The sequence below is a fragment of the Notamacropus eugenii genome, chromosome 4 (genome assembly GCF_028372415.1).
Source record: "Notamacropus eugenii isolate mMacEug1 chromosome 4, mMacEug1.pri_v2, whole genome shotgun sequence".
NCBI classification, from domain to species: Eukaryota; Metazoa; Chordata; class Mammalia; order Diprotodontia; family Macropodidae; genus Notamacropus; species Notamacropus eugenii.
In genome coordinates this window covers 429672353-429695890 of record NC_092875.1, presented here as the reverse complement: position 1 = coordinate 429695890, position 23538 = coordinate 429672353, and the positions used below count along the sequence as shown (strand labels likewise).

Genomic DNA, 23538 nt, shown 5'->3' with positions numbered 1-23538 from the left:
TTTGGGGGTAACGGACAAAGGTCCCAACTTGGAATAAAGTCTACCTATTACAAAGACCAGTTGGGTAAATACTATTGACTGAATCAAGTTACTGAATCTAAATCAGAGACATCTTTAGTTTGGGGAAAAGAATTTCAGTTTGAGTTTATCAGAGGCAGGTAACCTCTGGTAACATTTCACATTGATGGAAAAGTTAAATGTTTTCATTTTCATTTGAATTCATTTCATGAACATAAGTTGAAGTTAGTGTTTGAACTTCTCATATGTGTAGCCCATTCTTTTAGATTGAGCAGGGTTAGGAAGGGACAGAGTAGTTTGAGAAACAGACATAAATCTATTACAGCAATAACTTAAGCTTTTAATGGTAAATTTGATTTTATGATGTTATTTAATCAGGAACTCGAACATGTATAAAAAGGCATGTAAGCTACTTAAGACTTGCTTCAAAAGATGTTCCTTAGCGAATGTTAAATTATAGTCATATCTGAAACTGATTATTGGAGCTTGCTATTTTAAGATTTTATGGGACTATTAACTGACTGTTCTTCTGAGTCTAACTCCAGGTATGGATAGCAAGAAAGGTGTTCTGAGCCACTGATCCATGATGCCAGTAATCCTGTGAGATGCTGGTGTGAATCGCAAAAAGGTGATCTCATGGGAAGGTTGGGAGAGAGACTGTTCAGCCTAGGCTGAGATAGGTTTCTCCTGACTCAATTTCCCCACTGACACCTGGCAGACTTTAAGCCTGGCTGAATGCCAGTTGACAATGTATTCCTGCCTGGAATTGACATGAAGTTAGGGAGATACTGTTTCCCTGCAATGTCCCTACTGTTAGTGGAAATTTCCTGTAATCAAAGGTTTTGTAAGCTTAATGCCAGATCTATTAAATAATAGATTGTTGGTAGGGGAACATCTGAGGTTAAGTCTAAAATTAAGCTATTAGTCTTGGGATTTCAGACTTAACAGCAATAAATTAGGGTCCTTTAATTCTTAGCAATAGTGTGGAGACAAACAAGTCAAGGGCTCCTTTAATGTTAAAAGAAAAATGGTTTGTGGTCTATGTTGTAAATGCTTTAAAAGAAGCATCACATGAAGTTGGAATTGTTTTATGATGTGATATGTACTGTGCTAAAAATGATTATTTATTGTATTTATGTAACTACTGGAGCCTGTTATTGACTCCTTTGTGAAATCTCATCTTCCTGATGGGGGAATGTAAAATGTAAAAACTTAGCTCTAATGTGAATTTCTTAAACATGACAATTGGCCAAAGTTCTAATTTTGATTTTGTAAGAGTGATAAGTGTATAAAGCTTAGGAATGGTTATCTAAAATGGTATTAAGGTCAGTTTTGTACGACAGTGGATATCTGGATTTCTATAAGAAGATAAAGGGAAGAAGATGTAGAGGTGCTGTGCTGATAACAGCCTGAAGGAGCATCCAGACCAGAAAACAGCATCAGATGATGTTCCTCCCCACACTGCTGTATGAGATGGAACCTTTGAATGGATAATTCATTGATCTACCTTTGCATTTTGAATCTCTGTATCTGTACTTATAATAAGGGGACTGCCCCCTTGTAATTTGTCAGTATGCTGGTCAACTTTGCTCCCTTCCCATATTAATATAAAGGGGGATAGATGAAGGGAAGAATTCATAGGGGAAAGAATGTGAGGAGGTATTTATTGATTGGATTTAGGTGTGGAAACAGGAATTTTAATGAAGAAAAAAAGGGAGTTTGTGGGAAGCTAAATTTCTCCACTTGTATGAAAATAGATGACAATGGAAAGGTAGTAAAAGAAATCCCTAGGAATACTAGAAAATTGGCTCACATTCTGGTTCAGATTTGGACATCACCATTTAACACTTCTTGGTGGTCCTGATTCAGAGATAGCTGGTGGAAACAGCTCTTATGGTTTGGGCTCATCGCCATCAGTGGAGTTATACCCCTCCCAATTTGTCTCCCTTGCATGTTACAACTAATAACCAGACTAGTATAAGGTTCCCTTTGAAAGATGATTAGGCCAGAAACTAAAGCTATGGGATAGGTAAGACTCAAGGTCCTGTAGAGTCAAGGCTGGACACCAATTGAAAATAGTGGAGAAGAAGATAGGAAGGATGATTTAGCAGAGGTAGCCATCTGAGAGTGGTGTGAGGGGTCTTCAGAGGGGCAAAAATAAGAGGAGGGATTGAGTGAAATCAGTTTAAGTGAAGACTGCTCAGGCATGAATTCCCCAACCCCCCCCCCCCCCCCGCCCCCCCAGCCTTCCTGCCAAAGCTAAAATAACTAAGTATCCCCTTTAGGCAAATAAAATGCTCCAAGATGGAGGAGAGCCACCAAAGTTCTGGTCACGCCACATCAGCATTCTTCCCTTAAGTTCCATATTTGGTAACAAAACTCATTGGTGAGCAACAATCCTTTCCATGTGCTTTGTCTCTGGGGTAGATTCCCGCACTTAGACTGTATGTGTGGATTCTCATCCAATGGTAGTGGGCTTCCACATTAGGACTATATAATGCTGTAGTCCACTCTGCTCAGGTGTACTCCCTTGCTGACACCACCCATGGTCTCAGGAAATGCTCCTTCTCATGAGATTGTAATAAATTCCTTTTTATCTTCCACCTTGAGAAGCCTCTGAGTTTAATTTGAGTAAGGGTCACTGCATCCCACATGCTAGCTAGCTATCAAACAAGAAATTAGGAAGGATGTTTATGAAATAATGAAAAGCCAAATACAGAAGCAGAAGAGTGGAGTATACACACTGATAATGTGGGTGATAGAGAACAAAAGTGGATAAGAATAGAACGAGAATCCTGGTAGAGATTTAGAGAGAGTGACTAAAGCTTTTATAACTTTTGTTCATTAAAATTCATTAATTTGAATATAAATAGCTACTCAGCAAGTTTAACTGTTAACTTGGTAACCATGGTCAAAGCAATTTCTTCTAAAAGAAAATTTTTGGTTGATTTTTTTTATCCTAACCCATTCTTTCACCTCCCAGAGAGCAGTTATTTTTAATAAACATTTCGCATTTCAAAAATAAAAGAACATTCTCAAGTAGTTGAAGCCATGCAGAGCAGGAATAGTTTGGATCAATGAACTGTCCATGAGCCCCAGTTTCCTGTGGACAGGGCAGGTTACCGTGTTAACAAACTTCACTTTACTCACTCATGTCAATGATTTCTATCTCTTTACTGATTCACCCCCAGCTTCAAATAAAAAGTTTTAGCAGACTTACTTTAAAAAAAAAAAAGAAGAAGAGGAATAATTTGACAATTATAAATTGTTTTCTTCCCATTTTCTGTTTGACATGCTGTGTGACAGTGTGGCCAGAAGAGGGCAGCAGAATGAAGGACTAAAAATATAGATAATCCATAAAGGAAATGATCATGAATTATTTTAGAGCTAACTTTCCCCATTAAAATTCAGACTCATAAAATGTTAGCCCTGGGAAAAGCCCTAGAAATCATCTAGAGTACATTCCCTGTCTTTCTACCTTTTTTCCCACCTTTTTTTTTTTTTCAAATCAGGAATTTGAGGCACAGAGTCCACAGGATTGGAAGATTGATTTTCAGCTGGAAGGGACCTTTGAGAATATTGAGAACAACACTCTCATTTTAAAGATGAGGAAACTGAGGCAAAAATAAGTTGAGTAACTTGCCCAGAATCCCAAAGCCAATAATTGTTAATGGCAGGGTCTGAAACCATGTTTCCTGACTTTGAGACTAGTGTTCTACTCAGAACACTTTCCCATTGTCTTCATGGGTTCCTTAAACTTATTGTTATTACCGTTTAAAAAATAACTCAGAAAATGTTGGACTATCTTTCCAGGGAAGAACTTTACACATGGTAAAGCTTAAGTAATTTTCCTTTGTAAACATGCCAGTTCTAAATGAAAACATTAGCAATGTAACCCGTTTCCAAGGGGAGAAAAGGGTTCATTTTAATAATCTAAGATTTTTAGTACCAGGTTTTAAAAAAAAAAATTAACTTCTCCTATTTGCTGTCTCCTACCATAAAAACTTGACTAATGACCTTTGAAAAAAAGTAAATCTAATGTGTCTTGAAAAGAAGGCTTAAAGTATCATCAGAAAATATGCTTCTTCACTTATATGTAAGCAGGTGCAATAATGTCTGTGGGTTAACAGCAATGTCCTTACTGATCCTCAAATAACTGACCCAACTCCTTGATGCAAATGTTGTTTAAAAGACAAACTTCAAGAAATCATAGAAGACTGACATTTTAAACATGTAACATGGCTGGAGGAATATTTCTGTTGCTGCTTTTTAAAAAAAGACTTCAAAATTTAAGAAAAATCTTGCCTCATAACATATGTAATATATATATATATATACACACACATATACACACATACTCATGAATATGTATATACGTGTATTTAAATATAGAAGATGTGTACGTGTGTGTGTGTGTGTGTGTGTACAGAAGCTAAATGGTATCCTGACACATATTTAAACATAAGTGTATATACCCACAAATATGTATATTTGTACACATCTAGCTGTGGTCCTCTCCACAAATAACATATCCTTAAAAATGCTGTCTTAAAATAGCCACAGTTTTCCCTGACAAAGAGAAGAAACAATTTATGTTAAATAGTAAAGAATATGGATTTCACTGAACTTCTCCCTTCATTCTATTTCCTATCTGAGCCCTGTTGGGCTGTAGCAGAGGCACTTGGGGACGCTAGACCAGGGTTAACCCTTAAGTTCCCATTTCCCAAATCAAACCAGGATACGTTTGTCACCAAAGTGACTTGAATCGCTGGGGTCAGAGGGTCCTGTTTCCTTGGATAGTTCTAGGCTGGATAGTGTGTTTCTCATTTTGTAAAGGTCTTTGTCACCACCTGCGTTTCCCTATTCTTAAAGTAATAGAAGCACTTCAGAGTTTGTTTGTCCCATTCTCCTACCCTAACCCTTAGCCTATAGCCAATACCAAGGAATATGGGGGCAGAGATAAATCTCAGCGTAGGCTTCCATCCAAACTGATTGGTTTTATTAATCAATAAGCATTCATCAGGCACCTACTATGTCCCAGGCACTATGCTAAGCTCTGGGGATATGAGTACAAAGGCTGAAACAATCCCTACTCAGAAGGAGCTTATATTCTATCTAAAATAATAGGGAAACTGTGGATGAGGGTAGAACTGAGAGGACATCGAACATTTCTGTTTCCTAATCATTCAGTGAAGAGGGCTCAAATGAACACTGAAAGCAGCCTTGAAGGAGAGGGAAGAAGACACAGAGGGGCAGCTTGGAAACAGGAAGCCAATGGGTGAGAAGTTAGAATAGGTGACTTGCTAATATGTTTAAGCTGATGTAGCTGGCAGATCCAGCACTTTTCTCTAGTTCCTAAGATACTACAGGAGCCTTTTAGTGCTGGGGGAAATTTCTTGGATTCAGGTGATTTCTGTCTCATAACCAACTTTTTACCCCACACTCAAAGCAAAAAACAAAACAAGACAAAAAGAAAGTTACCCTCTCTGCAGCTCCACCAGGCCTTAAACCTCTTATCACCACTTTTAAGGGAGTGGCCTGGATTTCCAAGTCCAGACCAAAGGATTCATCTTCCAAACGAATTAAATGAACAGTTTCTAAGCTGTTGGACCTAGAGTTGTCCTCTGTCATAGGCCTCTTGCTTTGTGGGGTTATTCTGGCCACAGGCTTGTGGCCAGAGCCAGGATCCTCATTCTTCTGTTTGGGGGAACCAGGGCACTCAATGCTCATCAGGCTTTTGACTCTGGTGATGGCTTTGTGCTCCAATTTTGGAGACTTCTTGGATTCAGCTTGTTCCTTCAGGCCCAAGTTGCCAGGGCTGCCCTCTGAGGCACTGGGACAGTCAAAAAGCTTTCCTGGAAGCAAAGGTAAGTCTATGATCTGCTCAGAAGTCTTGTCCTCCACCTTCCCTCCTGAGCTGCCCAAAGGTGAAGCCTCCAAGGGGGCCTCAAGGGTAAAATTCCCAAGGTGCTCTATTTCCTGGCTGCTGATATCAGCTGCCATAGATGAATTTGAGGTGATCACCCTGGAGTCCTCTGCCTGTGATGGAGTAGAGCCTGGGAGGGACTCAGAAAATGGAACATTGTCTCCATCTCTCACAAACTCCTCTTCATCACTGGCATCTTCAGCATCAAAGCAACTGATTCTTCTCTGTCGCAGGAGTGGGCTTCGGGCAGCCTGTGGGCTTCCAGGGAGGCTGGCTTGCCTGGTCACTTCCAAATGCTTATGGAAAGGTCCTGAGGCCTTTTTGCTTCCAGATGATACAAGGCTGTTAGCTCTAGCTTTTCCTGATTCTTTGGGACCTAGGAAAGAAAGAATTCAAATGAACATTAGTCTTTCCTCTAGATGGGTTTATGCCATCCTTATCAACTTGATACAAGGACTTCAGTACTTCTGTGTGCTCAGAATGCCTGGCATATATGATTTTCAGAGGTAACTCCAACATGACATCCCATTAGCCCTACCACTGGTCTCTAAAAATCATAATTATAGGAGATAACATGCCAAGTGGAAAGAACGACCAAGTTGGAATAACAGACCCTATGTTATAATACCAGTTCTGTTACTGCTTGTGTGACCTGAAGCAATGCACTTCACCTTATGTCAGGCCTGTTCTCTCATTTGCAAAATGAAAGGTTGGACTCCATGGCCTCTAAGTTTACTTCCAGCTCTAAATCCAGGATCCTAGGAACTAATGGTTATATGGCCTTTTAATGCCTGAGGTGCTTTTCATATTTTGTCTTATGGAACCTTACAACAACTTTGTGAGCTGGGTACCAGAGGTATTATTTTTTCTATTTTACAGATGAAAAAAGTGAGGGGGAAGGAATCTAAGTGACTTGTCAACACACACGGAGCTAATAAGTTGAAGAGGCAGGATTTGAATTTAAGTCTTCTTTATTCCAAGTCCAGCATGCTAAGTGCAGTAGCCTACTTTCCTCACCCAAGGATTCCCAATCTAAAAGCAGATAGGAATTTGCCTATTGACTTTTCCTTGTCTTCCTATTGAAGTAGTCTCATTCTTTACCCCTCTCTTGGATGTTCTGGCTAATTTCAACATCTCTCTCTTCCGGACAGTGAGAATACGTATGACATCCTCTGTAATGGTTAGTACATTGTGGGCATAAAATAGAAATAGCACAGGAGGAATTTCTTCTAACGGGGCAAAGTGTTCCTCCATTCACCTGCCCTGGCTGCACATGACAGAATTTCAAGTGTCCTTGAATGGTAAGAATAATGAAAAGATTGTTGTAGATGAGATTACTGACCTTATCCATTTACTGTACATTAGTCTAAGTAGTAATAATAATCAAAGAAAATATGGTTATTAACCATAATGAAATGATTATAGATATAATTACAAACTGTATCCATTTATTATACAAATAGGTGGTTGGCCATTAGTGGCAATGATAATAATAACCAAAGAGAATATTATTAAGAAATGTATTAACAGTAATGAAAATATTCCAGATATGATTTCCAACCTTATCCATTTATGATACAAAAAGGTGGCAGACCATTAATAATGTGTGTCATCCTTCATTGCTGAAGAAGACCGCGCCATCAGAGAAACAATGACATGACTTGCACTTGCCTTTGTTTTGAGTGAGGGAGGCATTGATAACAAAGACAGCTCATGTTTGGACAGCACCTTAAGGCTGCTTCACATTAATTCATTTGATCCTCACTGCAACCCTATGATGTAGGTGTTATTATTCCCATTTTATAGATATTGAAATCAAGTCTGAGAGAGTTTAAGTGACTTGTTAATAGCAACTAATACTAAATTCCCTGTTTAGCTGTAGTAGGAATGTATAACATCTTTTTCAGATGAACTTTTCATGTTCTAACACCATCAGAATCTGAGCTAGTGAAGGAGTAACCACTTCCCTAACAATTTGCTCCCAGAACAGGTCCTCTCCCCCCCCCCCCCCCCCATTCCCCATCAGGAACTAAGTGAGAGCAGAAGGCTGTGAGGACAGAGGCTCCTGGGGATTCCTGGGGCCTCAGGCTTACTTAGGCTACTGGGAGGAAGACTGCCATCATCCAAAGGGTTGCTCCCTCTCCTCTGGTGCGTGTGGTCCTCATCTCCAGAGCTGGCAACCATGGAATCTGAATAGGACAGAGGGCTCAGGACATCTTGTGAAAAATATTGTGACAGTTCTGATTCAGAACTGAGGGAGCCCTGCAGAGGAAAGAAAATGTGAGATGGCTGGGGATGGTAGGGGAGGGACAACAAGATTTATTTATACAACCACAGAATGCACATAGATCCTTTGGCACGTTGAGAGTTCCAAAGTCATTATTTTTGCTTTTTCCTGGAATCGCATTATTCTAATCAAAATTCTCTCTGTCATTTGAGATAGCTGGGACACTAAACAGTCACATCATGATACTTGAGGATTATTTTTTAAAAAAATCAAGAAATAAAGCACAGCAACAACTGCCAGCCAAGGCTTTGGGGGTCCTTTTTCTTTCTGGGCAAGCAGAGGCTAAAAAGTAATTCTTTCTTTGAGTCATTAAAGCAAAAAGTTTTCATTGTGGAAAGCCTATACTTTCGGGATTTCACCATCCAAACCCATCTTTCTTCAGGATACATCAACATTTTCCAGAATCACAAGGAAAAAATTACAGAGAAAAACTGAAGATTAACTGGCTCAACCCAGAAGTTCAGCAGAGAACAGCAGAATTCAAACAGGCATCAATCCATTTAGCCTTTAAGGATGAGTTTGGGAGAAATTCTGTAGCCTACCCAATACGCAGACATCCCCAGGAAGTTATCAAGCACTATTCTGGTTTGTCCTCTGTTGTAAAAACCCCAGCCTTTAGGGCACAAGAGACAAAGACAATGGCATTCAGAAGTGATAATGACTGCCCCATGCAGTCTGAAAGTACTAAATGGAGACATTCTTTTGAACATGGGAGGTTTTATCTAGCTCACTCTTCCCCAAAGTTTCACTCTGATCTCCACTTTACTCTTCTTTCCAGGCTCTGGGGGACCATATATCCCCAAGTACCACAATCCTGCTACTTCAGTCCTACCATCTTCAGGCTATTTTCATGACATGTCTTCAGATTCCTTTCCTGGAGGAAACTCCATGGCTCTACCAGTCAGGGACAGACTTAAGGGGGGGTGGTGTCAGGTAAAATAAAACAACAACCCTCACCTGCTTCTGCTAGCAGGGTGGGGCAGCCTATCAACATGGCCTGTTTTTTAAATTTCAAAATAATCTTATTAGGTTTTCTCTATTTATACTCCATGTCATTTTCTCTCTGATTTCCCTGAATTGTTAACATGAAAACCACTCCTTTTTATCCTGCTTGTCAAACTAACCCAATACAAAAGTTCTACTCTCATGCCTCACTGTGGGTTCTCGAAGGTTATGCTAAGAGAGCCTAATCTCTCGCAGGTTCCACTATACCAGAAAGACTTCAAGTAGAGTAGTAAATAGAACACTGAGTCAGTGTTCTGAGGATCTTCTTAGCTAAATACGTAGGGATTCATCACCAAATAACCAGTAGGCTGGACCTTAGTGAAGCCTTAAGCAATGAAAACCCATGAGACAGAGGAAAAAAATCAAGGGGTCCTCAGTCCTGGGAATCCTTTTCTTCTCCTGTCATTATGGTGGCAGTGTTGGAAAAGAAGGCAGAAGAGGGAAAGAACAGGTTGGGAACAGCTGGTACTCTCAATATGAGATTCTTGTCCAAAATGCAACTAGGGGAACTGGATTCTCTGGATCTTGATCTTCTTCTCCATTATAAATGAAATTAGAAGTAAGCCTCTCCTTATCTCCTTAATTCAAATGATTATTTATTCCACTGATTATCTCCAGCTTATCTTGTATATAGTATATCTGTACGTGGTTGTTTGTATGTTGTCTCCTCCAGGAGACTGGGACCCTTTTAAGAGCAGGAGCTGTCCTTTACCTTTCTGTATATCCCAGGTGCTTAAAACACAGTGTTTGGCACGTGGTAGGCACTTAATAAGTATTTACTGACTGACAGAAAAGATCAAAAGAGACCTAAGAGCAGAAAAGGAAGTGAACCAGTCACCTTAGGGAGAGCGAGGGAGATGAAATGCAGAGCTTGTATGAGCCGAGTGACCTAGAGAAAGCCTCCAATGCCTTATGTGAATGACTGTGGAGGATTTGTAGGACAGCATGGATAGGCATAAAATATGAAAAAGGTGTGGAGGAGGTATAATCTGCCCAAGCAAAAGGCATACTTACATCAAAGAGATCAAAGAGTCATTGAAGAGTAGATATATTTAACATTAGCATTCATATTCTATTCCACCTAATAGCACACCAAGTGGGAGGGCTCCCGAAGATCACAGATACTCAGATTGGGGAATAACATGAGAGATCAAGTCTAACCCACATGGGAAACCATAATTCCCTCTACAATGTTCCTGGCAAGTGGTCATCCAGTCTTTAAGAGACAGGGAACTTAACTACCATTCAGGGCAGCTCGTTGCCCTTTTAGACAGTTCCAACTGTTCAGTTTTCCTTCATGAGAAGTAGAAATCTTCTATGTAATTCTCTCCCTCCCCTCCCCCTACCACACTATCCCTACTTCTCTATGGGCTTTGCAAAATAAAGCCAATCCCTTTCCCACATCACAGCCCTTCAAATATGGAAAGGAACCTATCATGGGCTTTATGAGTCTTCTTTCCTCCAGGATAAACATTCCCACTTCCTTCCATTGGTCTCTTAAGAGCATGCTTATAACATCTCTCATTATCTTGGATGCCAAGATGTGTTCGAGCATATCAACATTCTTCCTAAAGATATGGTATCCAGAACTAGGTAGGACACATTAGTTTAACTGTGACCAAACCAAACAGAATAAGATTACAAATTCTCTCATTCTTGACACCAAGCTTCTGATGATGGAGGCTAAGATGTCAACATGATTAGCTGCCACATTCCCACTGACTCATGGTCAGATTTCAGTCCATTCAAACTTGGAGGACCTTTTCATATGACTTATCCTAGAGTCCCCATCTCACCTATCCTATACTTGCCCAGTGAAGATTTTCTGAACACAAGGACAGGACATTACATTTCCTTCTACTGTCCTCTGTCTCACCAGATTTTATCTAACTACCATAGCCTGTCAACATCTTTTTTGGATCCCTATTAAGTCATCTAACATGTGATTTTGCCTCAGCTTTATGTCATCCATAAATCATGTAAGAGTGCCATCTCTGTCATCATCTCTCCAACCTCCTGGCAGATTACAACTGCCAGATGTTGAATTGGGCTAAACCCCTTTACCCGACTTGCTGGCTCCAGAAAGCGTTTCATAGTCCAGCTGAGTGAGGCAGCACCTTCTCCCTGTCTTGCCTTCGATGTCAGGGAGGGACTCTTCAAGGGGGTACCTGTGTAAACAGTAAGTCACCGTGAAGTCAAAAACAACTAGGCAGACTGGCCCAGGGAGCTCATGAAGCTAAGCTACAGACAGCAAGCACATGACCACAAGGACTAAGTTCCTTTCCCATTAGAACTCCCACAGATATGTAATATGCAAAGGCGTGTCTCTATGCAATCTATGGGGAATGCCCATCCTGCCCATCTTGGTCAACTAAATGCTAGCACTGTTCTTTAGAACCCAGTTAAATCACACTCTTCTTTATGAAGCCTTCCCTGATCACCCCACTTTGCAAAGGTCAACCTCTCCCAACTGCTGTAACATTTGTTAGTCACATGAAACATCTTGACTTGTAGTGTAGCTATGTGTGTGAAGTTATTTCTTTTTTCTTTTTAACAAGTCTTTATTGACATCTTTCATTTATATATCTTCTAGACTACCCCTTAACCCCTCCCATAAAAGAATTTGAAAAGAAAAAGACAATAAAACCAACAAAATTAATCAACATAGCAAAAAATATCAGATTTCATATGCAATGTTCCATATCCCTGGACCCTTCTCTTCAACCTCTGTAAAGGAGCCCTAAGTGGAAGATTTCAGAATACATTTCTTTTGTCTCTTCTCTGACTTCAAGATTAATCGAGGGCAGGGAACATGTCTTATGCAGGTTTCTTCCCACCTTTGTCCAGCATCTAGCACTTGCTTTGCATGTAGTAACTCAGTCAGTGCTGGTTGGCTGAATGCATGAATACCAGCTGAGCAGACCCTGAAAGTCTGGAAGTTCTCTGCACTAGAGATATCTTCAGCTGGGAATGAGTCAAGAGGGAAAGAACTCAGATTTCCAACTAAGGCTTCAGGGGATTTGTCATGAACAGCACCCAATGTCTCAGCAGTATGACAAGCCAAGTCTTGGTAAATGTTGAAGGTTTATTTCTGATATTTATTTATAAAAGATATTTCTATAATTTTATAATTAAATTTCATACGAAGCAATTTTGTATAATTTTATGAAATTTTAGTCAATTTATATTTTAAAACAAATATATAAATTTAATGTTAACAAACTATTACATTTATTACCAAGTTATATTAAATTTACTAAAATTTACATGAAGATTGTGACAGTGTGGTGCTGACTCCCTGATCATTGTTATGGCTCTACTTTTTGCTGGTTATAGATTATCAGGGTTTTTCTGGTGCCTAAAAGATTCAAGGTTTTTCTTTTCTTTCTGCTTTAAAATAACATTTTATGTTTTTCCCCAATTACATGTAAAGATGGTCTCTTCTTTTCTTAACAAACTCATCATTTCTCAACTGCTTCTGCCTTATACAGGTCAACAAAAGGTTTAGCTCTAAAGTCCTAAAAGTTGCACTATAAGCCTGCAGAACACTTTTGTTATAAAACACAAGGTCTGGTTTCACATTCCTCTCTTATGCTGTATCCTCAGTCTCCATCCTTTCATTTCTAAAGTGGAGATCATGTGATTAGCTCTGACAGCTCCCTGAGATTTAAAAATGTCCATAAATGGGAGGCACTTCCAGGCCTACACAGAAGTCCATTGTAGGCACTGAAGAACAATCATTTCCATGTCTGGTTATTTTTACCTATCCTATTTCAAATGTATCATGTATAAAATGCCTAAAGAATCATTTATGGAAAATGTTACTGAGAACAGAAACTAGAATCTCTTTCTGTGATGGCTTCTCCAACTGAGACGTATCAACCATCCCTTCAACATTCACAAGAGACTATCCAAGAGAATAGCCCTATCCTCCCCAAAGTTCCTTTTCCTAGCTGGGGTAATGGCAAGGACTCTGATAGTGCAGCAGTGAATTCTGACTGTCCCACAGGGGAAATGATGAACAATGATCTTCTGAATGTCAGAGGGGAATGTGCAGCTGCCATACCTAAGACATGGGAAGAGCCGGCCTCTTTGATCTCCCGGTGAGTGGAACGAGCTATTGCTTCATCCATCTCCTGTTCAGAAACCTGAATTGGAGCAGAAAGCAGAAATTAGGGGTTTTTGGCTCCTCAACACAGGATGCCAGGATCAGAGAAGGAGCAACTGGTCTGCAGGACAAAGCAAAGCCAAGGCGGAGTCAAACCTCACTGTCATTCTTCATCTTAATAACTTACTGACACATGAGAAGGAAGGAGACAAAGACAGCTTAACAGATGGCTTCACAAAATCCTTTGAGATTCCAGTAACCCAGGGTTGACAATTCCTCTCCTGCTGACCTGAAGGAACTTGGCGTCTGACTCCAGCTCTTTCCATCTGCTTTCAGTGGCCCTCTCCTCCTCTTCCTACCTGCTCCTGCCTCAAGGCTCAGGGCTACAAGAGACTGGATTTAGGAAGACTCTGGCATGACCAGCCTCTTCCTTTGTTATTAGCTTCCCTCCAGAGCATTTTGACTGCAGGTGCCTTGGTAACCTCCCTTTTTGTCTTTTCTGGACTTTAAACTTACTGCCTACTCTCCCATCTGGCCCCTCCATAGTACTTAGCTCTTCTGTTCCTCCTGGCTCATCCCTGTGATCATCTTGCCCTGTCACCCCCATAGCCTTACTGAATGCTGTCTGTGACATGTCCATGTGCCCTGGACATAATATTTGACATTGATGTGGAATGGACTCTCTTGAGCTGAGCCAACATGACATTAAAGGACCTGAATGCTGTTGTCTACTATTGGTGGACTAATCCAAGAACATTTTATCGTTGTGTTAAGACTGAAAATCTGTATTGATTTATACGTATGTGGGGGGTGGAGAAGGAGGTAGAGAGGGAAAGGGGGGGGAAGAGAGAGAAAGAGAGAGAAAGAGAGAGAGAGAGAGAGAGAGAGAGAGAGAGAGAGAGAGAGAGAGAACAAGGAGAGTGAGATATTTGAAAGGCATCTATTTCCTTATTTTAGTGATGAGGAAACTGAGGCCCAGAAAGGTTGAGCAACTTGCCTACATCACAAAAATAGTTGAGTGGAAGAGTCAAGATTCAGATGGGGAGGGCTTGACTCTGGAGTTAGAGGACTCACATACTTCATACTTGGGTGACCCTGGGCTCAGAGTCACTCACCTTCCTTAATCTTTGGTTTCTTTATCAGTAAAATGGGGAGTCTGGACTAGAAGGGCTCAGGGATCCATACTGTCTCTAGGTTGACGACACCCTCTCCTCTGACTCCAAATCCAGCACTTGCTGCTGTGCCATATTGCTTCTCAGTTATTTATACGGAAGTACAGTCCATGATGGAGCATGTCAATCTGAACTTTTCTCATTCAGTTTTAGCTTCTGCTGCTATATGCTACAGATAGAAAAAGGAGTTTCTTTTCCCCACCTACTATGTAAGCAGCTGATGAGGAGAGACAAATACTAGCCCACCCTACTCTCAGTCTCACCCCTAACTCCAGTAATTATGATCTGCCCAGCTTGGGAGGGCTCCTCAGCAGCACAGGACTGAGGGTCAGGAAAATGTTCTAATCCTGCCTCTGACATTTACTGTGTGACTATAGGCAGGTCGCGTTATCTCTTCGAGAGTCAGTTTCTTTACCTGTAAAGTGGGGATTGCCTTGTGTACTGACTTCACAGTGTTTTCCATGTAAAGAGTAGTCTGACCTACATCCTAGAAAAAAATTCTCTCTACAAGAGACCCCACAAGTAGTCATATTTATAGCTTTTGCTTAAAAGCCTCCAATGAGAGGAAACTCACTGCCATTTGCAAGCAGTCTATTCCATCTGGGGATAGCTTTAATCCTTAGGAAGTTTTTCTTCAAGCTGAACCTAAATTGATCTTTTCTACATTTCTACTCCACGGTTTCTAATTCTTTTTGTCTCTAGGGCCAAGCAGAATCAGGCTGCTTCCTCTTCTAGGTGAGAGGTCTTCAAACACTTGAAGGCAGTTATATCTAAATATCCCCAGTTCCTTCAGCTAACAGTCACTCTGAAGTGACCTTAAGGTCCTTCATCATCTTGTATATCTCTGATAAGTTTAAGATATGATTCCTTGAGATCAAGGAGTTTTCATTTTTCATTTCTTTCTTTCTACTCTTCAGTACTTGCAAGAATATGTGCACTCAGTAGGTATTTAATCAATAACTGCTCATTGACTGATTCTGGTTGCTCTCCTCTGAACACCCTATGGCTTCCCAGAGTCCTTCAAATGTGGTACCCAGACATGAATGCACTACTATTTAACTGGAGCAAAATTTGGGGTATACAATTAGCTACTTATTCCTTGAATCTTTGCCTCTTTTAATACAACCTAAGATAACTTATCTTTAGAATACAAATTTTTAGTCATTTCCAATTTGGGACAATTATTTTCATGCTTATCATGATGATTTATAGACTTAAATTGTTAGTACTTGAACTTTTAGAAAGTTCTCATGAAAATGATTTTTGAATACAAAAGCAGAGGGGATGTGGTTTTGACAATGTAGCTTTTTCAAGTACCCAAATAATATATGTAAGTAATAAAAGTGATCCTTTGGAGAGAAATCCAGAGATGAGTTTTAATCTTGAAATATATGGATTTAAATAGAATTAGGCATGAAGTCTGACCACTGAAGAAAGAATTATGTCTTGACTTTTACTTAATATGTTTCCCATATTATTATTCAAATTCATAAGAAAAATACTTGTGAAAGCATTTTTTTTAAAATCTTCCTCAAATACACAATTCTTAGTGAAGGCAAAGCCTAATTTTAAATGAAAGAGCCAGGAAAAACATCAGCTTTAGAAATACTGGCTGGTTTTCTCCTTGATTTGGTTTTACCATGATTCCAGACTTTCAACATTTGCAAGTTTAAGAGTTATTTCTTTGACATGAAACAAAAAATAATAAGGCTGTTGACTTTTTAAAACATTAACTACTTCTTATAGAGTTCTAACCTTGCCAAGAGACCCAGCCACTTGCACTTCATTCCAGAAAACACACTTTAGAAGTATTGCCCATTTTGTTTCACATGAGATAGAAAAAGCACCAGAAACAGGTCCAGCACCTCAGCCACTCTGCCCTCAAACAATTTGACTAATCCCAGAATGCAACTCAACAACCATTATGAGTAACAGAAGAAAAGAAAATCACTATGGTATTTGTCTTGGAAAAAGATGAAAATTGTCGAGACCCAAACATTCAGTAACAGAATGTACTATTTTCCCGAAAGCTGGAGCAACATGAAAATAATATTAAACAAAAAAAATTGGACTTTGACCATAAAAAATGCGGAATAAGCATTACAGCTAAGAGGGTCTTAGTAGCCTCCCAGGGAGATGAAGCCCATGAAACAAATACATTTTCCTGAGATATACTATGACTTTTCCTGAGATATCCTTATGATTGGACTGAGGCATCCCAGAGTCACCAAGAGAAATCGTCACATTGGAACTCGAAATATGAACTAGCCGGCATTTGGTAGTGAGCAACAGACCTTACTTGGCTTGTCCGAGGTCTTTCTAAGGATTGAAATGCCCTTTAGCAGTGTCATGATACTGGCAAAGATGAATTGAGTTTCAGAATTGCTAATGGGTCAGTGTTCTCCTGGAAAGAACTGTGAAGTTCAACCTATACAGAGCTACAAGTTGCAAATCATTGACTTTAATTTGTTACTGAAGAATGTTAAGAGCTGGGTCATATCTTCTTAGTGGGGAGCAGCAGGGTGGTACAGTGCATAGTGCTGGGCCTGGAGTTAAGAAGACTCATGTTCCTACGTTTAAATCCAGTCTCAGTTATGTGTGACCCTAGGCAAGTCACTTAACTCTGCCTTGGTTTCCTCATCTATAAAATGTGTTGGAGAAGGAAATGGCAAACCACTTCAGTATCTTTGCCAAGAAAACCCCAAATGGGGTCACAAAGAGTCAGACACGACTGAAAAATAACTGTCTGAACAACTACAAAATCTTGCTCAGGAAAAATAAAGCTTGTTTCTGAAGGGTGATGATAGCCACATGATTGGTTAGGGTTTGGTTGACAGCCAAGGTCCCGGAAAAAGTTGAAAGTAATTCATTCCATCAATGATCTGAGCAACAAGGCAGAGCAGTACCAAAATTGTTAGTCAGGAAAAGAAATAGAGGTAAAAGGAGAATAGGCTGATCAAAGAGCAGAAGAGGCAGATGTGAAAGGTAAAATTCTTCAGCATGATGATTATTACCAAGAGAAAAAAATAGCTAGTATAAACATAAAACTTTATAGATATTACCTCATTTAATCAGCACAATTTTGGGAGGGAAGGTCTATTATTATTCTTATCTTATGGATGAAACTAATTTTACAGATGAAACTTGTCCAGGATTACATAACTAATAAATATCGGAAGCTGGATATGAACCCAGGTCTTCCTGACTCCAGATCCAGCTCTCTACCCCTTTGTGCCCCTACTCGTCAAGAGGACAAAAATGCAAAAGACTGATTAATAGAAAAGACAAACTAGCTAGAAAGGAATTATTAAGGAAGATAACTGATGAAGGGCCACAGATCTCCTATTTCATACCGCACTTTTGTCCACCCATCTAGAAATCTGCTATCCAGCAACCTTATGTAACACCAATCCATCCAAGAACTTCTACAGAAGCAAGCCCAAAAGATCTCTAACAATCCAAAAGCGATGCCAGAAAGCTCGTGTACTTTATTTAATGGACAATCTGACCTTTGCTGAAACCCATAGTTTAATTGCTCTCAAACATCTGATTTTTCAACCCATAGCAGATCAGGAGCAGCAAGTTGGATTAGATCCTAGGATTTAGAGTTAGAGGGCATCAGGTCCTTCCTCTCTGGAAACTGAGGCCCATAGAGGCTGAAAAATTGGATTGATGAGACAGAGGTAGTATGTACCAATGTCAAGATTTGAATCCAGATTCTCTGTCTCTAAATCTAACGTTTTCTGGAATGAAGCAGGGAAGGCATTTGGAAGGGTTTGGCAGAGCTGCTCAGAAATTCGCACGGACTGTTGCAAGATGTGAAAGCCAATAATCAGAGAGCAAAAATGATTAAGACGTGGATGGGCTGCTATCTGTATGGTGAAAGGGGTGCACACATTGATAGGATCACAAATTCCTCTTCAGTTCATAACATGGTCAAAAAAAAAAGTTGGGCATTTTCTCTTACACATTGCTTTGCAGGTTAGATTTCCTTTCTTTTGGAAATATGGTACTAGGATAGACAATAAAACCTCCCCTCCTTTCCACAACGGATTTGAAGGTAGAATAGTCAGAACTTGGTTCTTTGAATGACTAAGTCTATGAACCTGGCAAATCACTGTACCTCTTTGGGTCTCGGTTTCCTTGTCTGCAAAATGAAAGGGTTCCCTTCAATCTGACAAGTCCCTATGACCCAGGGTTTCCTTTACTTTCCTCTAGCCTTGTGCCACCCCCTCATCTTCCCCCTGCCCCCCACCCCTAACTTGAATGGCTCCTCATTTCTCAGTATAAGTGAGTGCTCTGGGTGATACGGTTCTGATTCTGGGCCTAGAGGCTCCCAAGATGGGAAAGGAGGAAAGAGGAAGAAAAATGCCCCCAAGGCCTTCTCCAAATGGTAGCCTAATAAGTTCTCAATTGCCTAATCATTTAAATGTCTATTTAATTAGAAAATGGTTATTGATCCCTAGTACATTGTGTTTTCTATCACCATACAAATAGGTAGTGTGCTACAATGAAAAGGGTCTGGGTTCAAATCCTGTCTCTGCTATGGGAAACTACCTTGGGAAATCACTTTTTGGGACTTAATTTCCTTATCTGTAAAATGAAGGAACTGAACCAAATAATAATAGCTAATATTCATATAGTACCTTAAAGTTTGTAACGTGCTTTACATTTGCATTCTTAAAATTATGTTATCCTCAAAATGGCCCTGAGAGGTCGGTGTTAAGTGACCTCAAAAGTCCCTTCTAGGTGTAGGATCAAGAATTTATTTTACCTATAGAGCTTTTTCTCTTTCTCTTGGAGACATCCCCAAGAAATAAATAAGCATCCCTCGAGGCTCTGAATCTATGCTCCTAGGATCATGAAACATCTATAGTTTTTTTCCCTTTCCCTAGGAGATGTCCCTTAAAAAACAAGTTAAAAAGAACCCCATTCTTAGAAAGGATGTGTAGTAGGGCTACAATGAAAAGTCTGTGGAGGAGAATGTAAATCTAACCTTCATGTTTTATGGTCTTTAGAATTTTAATACAGCATTAAGATGCATAGTTACATCCAGTGATACCTCTCTGTTGGTTAGCAGGAAGGTTTCCAAAATGAATTTTAAAAATTAAACACAAGAGTTTCTTCAATCACACACAGCGCAAGAAGCTGCTCCATGTTATTCTATTATAACACTTTATGAGGATTGTTTTTTAAATGACCTTATAAAGAAGCTTCTCTATATAGTTTATCTGAAATGTCCAGTTTATTTATTTCATTCATAATTGAGGAAGTAAGACCCACAATCCAAGGGATCTGAAAACTTATAAAACCAACCTTTATATTCTTTTTTTCTATTGGCAGAGATACACTTACCTCTGAAGAGAAACTGACCATTTCCTGGTCACACATTCTAAGTCCTCCTCAACAAAAAAGTGAAGTTCTCCTTGAGAGAAGGAAACCTCTTCAAACTCAAAAGAGATTTGTCTTTTTGATAGGAGCATTTTATGAACTTAGCTCTAAAGCACTAGAGAAATGCCCAGACAGAAAGATGAAAATGCTCAGTAGTTCACTGATTCAAGTATGTCACTTCACTCTGAGAACTTAGGTGAAATTAGATTCCAAACAGTGAGTACAATTCTCACCAAAAAAGTGCTCAGTTGTAGCTCTTATGTCATTGACCATCAATTTACGCCTCCTCTCAAAGGATCATTGCTTGTCATCAGTTATCACTTGATTTGATCTTGATCAAATCAGTTTATTTGATAATATTCAAGATAGGGACTGGAACCATGGAAAGGGAACTTTTTTTGTGAGGAAACGCCTTCTGTCAATTCAGGTCAACATCTTCTCTATGGTCAGAGAGAATTATGTAGAGTTACCCAAAACATCAGGTGACTCACTTGGGGTCACAGAGCCAGTATTCGTGCCAGGAAGGACTTCACCTTAGATCATACCAGATTTAAGGCAGGTCCTCTATCTACTACCCCAGACTTGCCAGCTGCCTCTCATTAATGACCACAATAACAACACCATGCTCATAATAATTCTCTCTGGAAAAATAGAGTTTGAAAGTTTCTGGAATCTTCTAGAAAATATTTTTATTTACTACTAAGCATAATTTAGTCTATTTTGCCTAAATGAAAAGAAGTCTTGCAAATTGCTATGAAGAAGTGGCTCTTTCCCAAGATGGCAGCAATAATTCACAACACTACCAAAACACTGTATGGTTAAAAAGGTTCAACATCAATCTTCCCCTTCCTTCCATCTACCATATAGAATGTTGATAAGACCAAGGTCGAAGTCCTACCTCCATACAGGCTAGTTAAGTTTGCTGTTTCTTTTGTCTCAAAATAAACTAGTCCTGATCAGGTCTGCCTGCCCCGCAAACTTGGTGTTTTAATACTCTTGTCAACTTCAGAAATACTCTCTGACCTTAGCCTGAAAGGGCCAGGGACCCACATTACATCCTGGGCCATCTCCAGCTGTCCTGATGACTATCAGGCCACTGGATCCAGATGGCAAAGGAGAGGAGGATGAGGTTGGTGACCTTGCACAGCCCTCCCTCACTCAAATCAAAGTCAACTGCAAGTCATGTCATCATCTTGATGTCATGGAGGACCATCAAGAATGAAGGGCAAGCACAACAAAAGCCTAGAGACCATTTTGAAGTCTTTTGGAAGTAGCAGTTGGGTTTGGGGTTATTGTATTGTTTCCCCATACTCTGTGTGAAACAAAAGGTAACTCTTCCATTTACACAGCACATTCAGAAAAATTCTATTGGTCATGAGGACCTGGCAAGTTCATTCCACGTGAAGGGACCAGGATCAATCAATCACTTTTCCTAACTAAGTAAACCCAAACATATGCCTTTTGGTTGGGAAATGCATAATACATCCTCTTTAAACGCAAGGGGCGGCATTCCATACTTTACCTTTGGGTTTGGGTGACGACTAATGATGAGGCTAACCGGTCCTGGGCCACACTCACTCAGGATGGCATAGGCTTCACTTAATGCAGCGTGGCGGAGGCTGACAGAATCTGCTTCTAAGATTTGGTCACCACGGCTAAGGAGGCAAACACAACAGCATTTCAGATAGTACTTGGCTTCCTGCAGGAGATTTCTTGGTGAAGGAGGAATACTAGCTGTTAGTATCTCTTCTTAAAGATTCACCTCCCTCATGCAATAAAACATTCCACTGCAACATACATAATTCAGCAAAATGAAAGCACAGATTGGCAATGTTTGAAAATGAATGTCTTATGGATGTCTGATGTCCATCAACTTACTGCTGAGGGATAAGAGGTATGCTTCAGAAATATGTCTGAAGACAAATTTCTCACCAAAATTTTAGCTTGAAAAATGGCATCCCATCCTCCACTAGATACCGATACCACAGCAGATCATTCATAAAATAAACCTAATAGACTGAATGTTGGCAAAGGGCACTGCCTATCCACCCTGATGTTTTCAGAAGAAGGATAGACAAAATAGTTCTCACTACTGGTTTCCTTATTCCTGCCATCTTGAAATGATTAATGTAATGTAATTTACAAAAAAAAAAAAGTTCACAAAAGCCTGCTCAAGAATTTGAAAAACCATTTCAAACTTGAGCTAATGAGAAATTTGGGATGAGCTGCCTATTTTCCCTTTAAATTAGGGACAGGGAAGTCAGCTTTAAAAAACAAAGACTCTTTTGTCTAAGAATCTAAGTATGTTCACTTGGTGGGCTACAGACATATGGAAGCATTCAAAAAAGAATCATCATCTTGGGATGTCATTAAAGAAAATATATACTTCTAGTAATCAAGAAAAAAACTTCTAATGTTCTTTTTCACAATTTATTGATTCTTTTTTAAGTGTGCATATTCACAATAAACATCAGCTAATAATATATTACAAGAGATTACTAGAAACCCAAAAGGCCGAAGCAGGTAATACTTGTCTAACAATCCTCAACCTACCCTAGGGCACCCAGAGCTAAGGGGAATGCTACGTGGCTACAGAGGCATAAGGAGTTTTAAGCAGTTTGCCTCCTTCGCCATAGGGACCAAAGCAAGAGCAACAGGTTTTTATGAATAGGTGGCCATAGCTCTGCCCCAGGCACCACTTCAATTGGGGCACAGTCCAACAAACTGGGATGAAGCAAGTTCAACATAAGATGATATTGCCTGGATGCCTCATCTGTGACATCACTCTGCTCAACACTTTCCTCAGTCTGAATATGGGGGAATTACATTGGGACACACATACACACACACAAATATTATACGCACAAGGTACAAATTAAAGCCATTTCATTATATTCATACCTCATCAATATGCATATGTATTTCTAGCTTAGCATTGTCCTGTTGTGTGAAAGTCATGTTTCTAAGGGTGTCTGGAACTGCCTTATGGATCCCATGCTAACAAGCTCACACCTTACCTTAGTCTACTGTCCATCTTGGCTACTGATCCTGGGGCAAGGCTATGAATATAAATGCCTGGAGAGCTATTTTCCAAAGTCAGACAGCAAGCACCAATACCTAATCCGACTCCTGGCTCTGTGAAAAGTAGAATATAAAGGAAGTAAACAGAAAAGAAAAAAAACACAACAAAAGACAATTCTATCCCTTTTGAATGAAACCTCATCATATGTCTACATAGGTTCTTGGAACAAATTCCCCTTTTCACCAATACCTTCTCATTTTGTGGCTAGGATCAGAGTGTGAACCAATACATACGTACCGCCTTATCATTCCTTAGCCCTTTCCCAAAAAACTGTTTGAAAAGAAGGGGTCTATGTTCTGTTAATGAGGGAATTCACTGTAGAATTGGAGGCCCAAAGTCAATTGTTTTTTTAAATGACTCAACACTGGCTTAACCAGGGACTGATTTTTTGAAGGTTCTTGAGTCTCTCCTTCCTTGTTCACCTTTTGACTTTCTACTCATTTTATTGATCCAAAAGCACTTGTACCAAGGGTGCGCAGAAGACGGAGATGAGAATCAGTGATGTTCGGGGATTATCTCTGGCCTTTTAGCTTATAATCACCTATTTCC

General features: G+C 39.8%; 1 protein-coding gene across 4 annotated transcripts in view; it reads right to left on the bottom strand.

The window, feature by feature from the left end:
- PDZD2 (PDZ domain containing 2) overlaps positions 1-23538 on the bottom strand; it is a 466470-nt gene that overhangs the window by 36692 nt on the left and 406240 nt on the right. For all 4 annotated transcript variants that reach the window (XM_072605912.1, XM_072605915.1, XM_072605914.1 and 1 more), the window contains 6 exons: positions 22925-23042; positions 21430-21562; positions 13303-13384; positions 11301-11404; positions 8038-8206; positions 5500-6320 (listed from right to left, as the gene is read on the bottom strand). In XM_072605912.1, the coding sequence (XP_072462013.1) occupies positions 5500-6320; positions 8038-8206; positions 11301-11404; positions 13303-13384; positions 21430-21562; positions 22925-23042 (1427 nt within the window). The remainder of the gene's footprint in view (positions 1-5499; positions 6321-8037; positions 8207-11300; positions 11405-13302; positions 13385-21429; positions 21563-22924; positions 23043-23538) is intronic.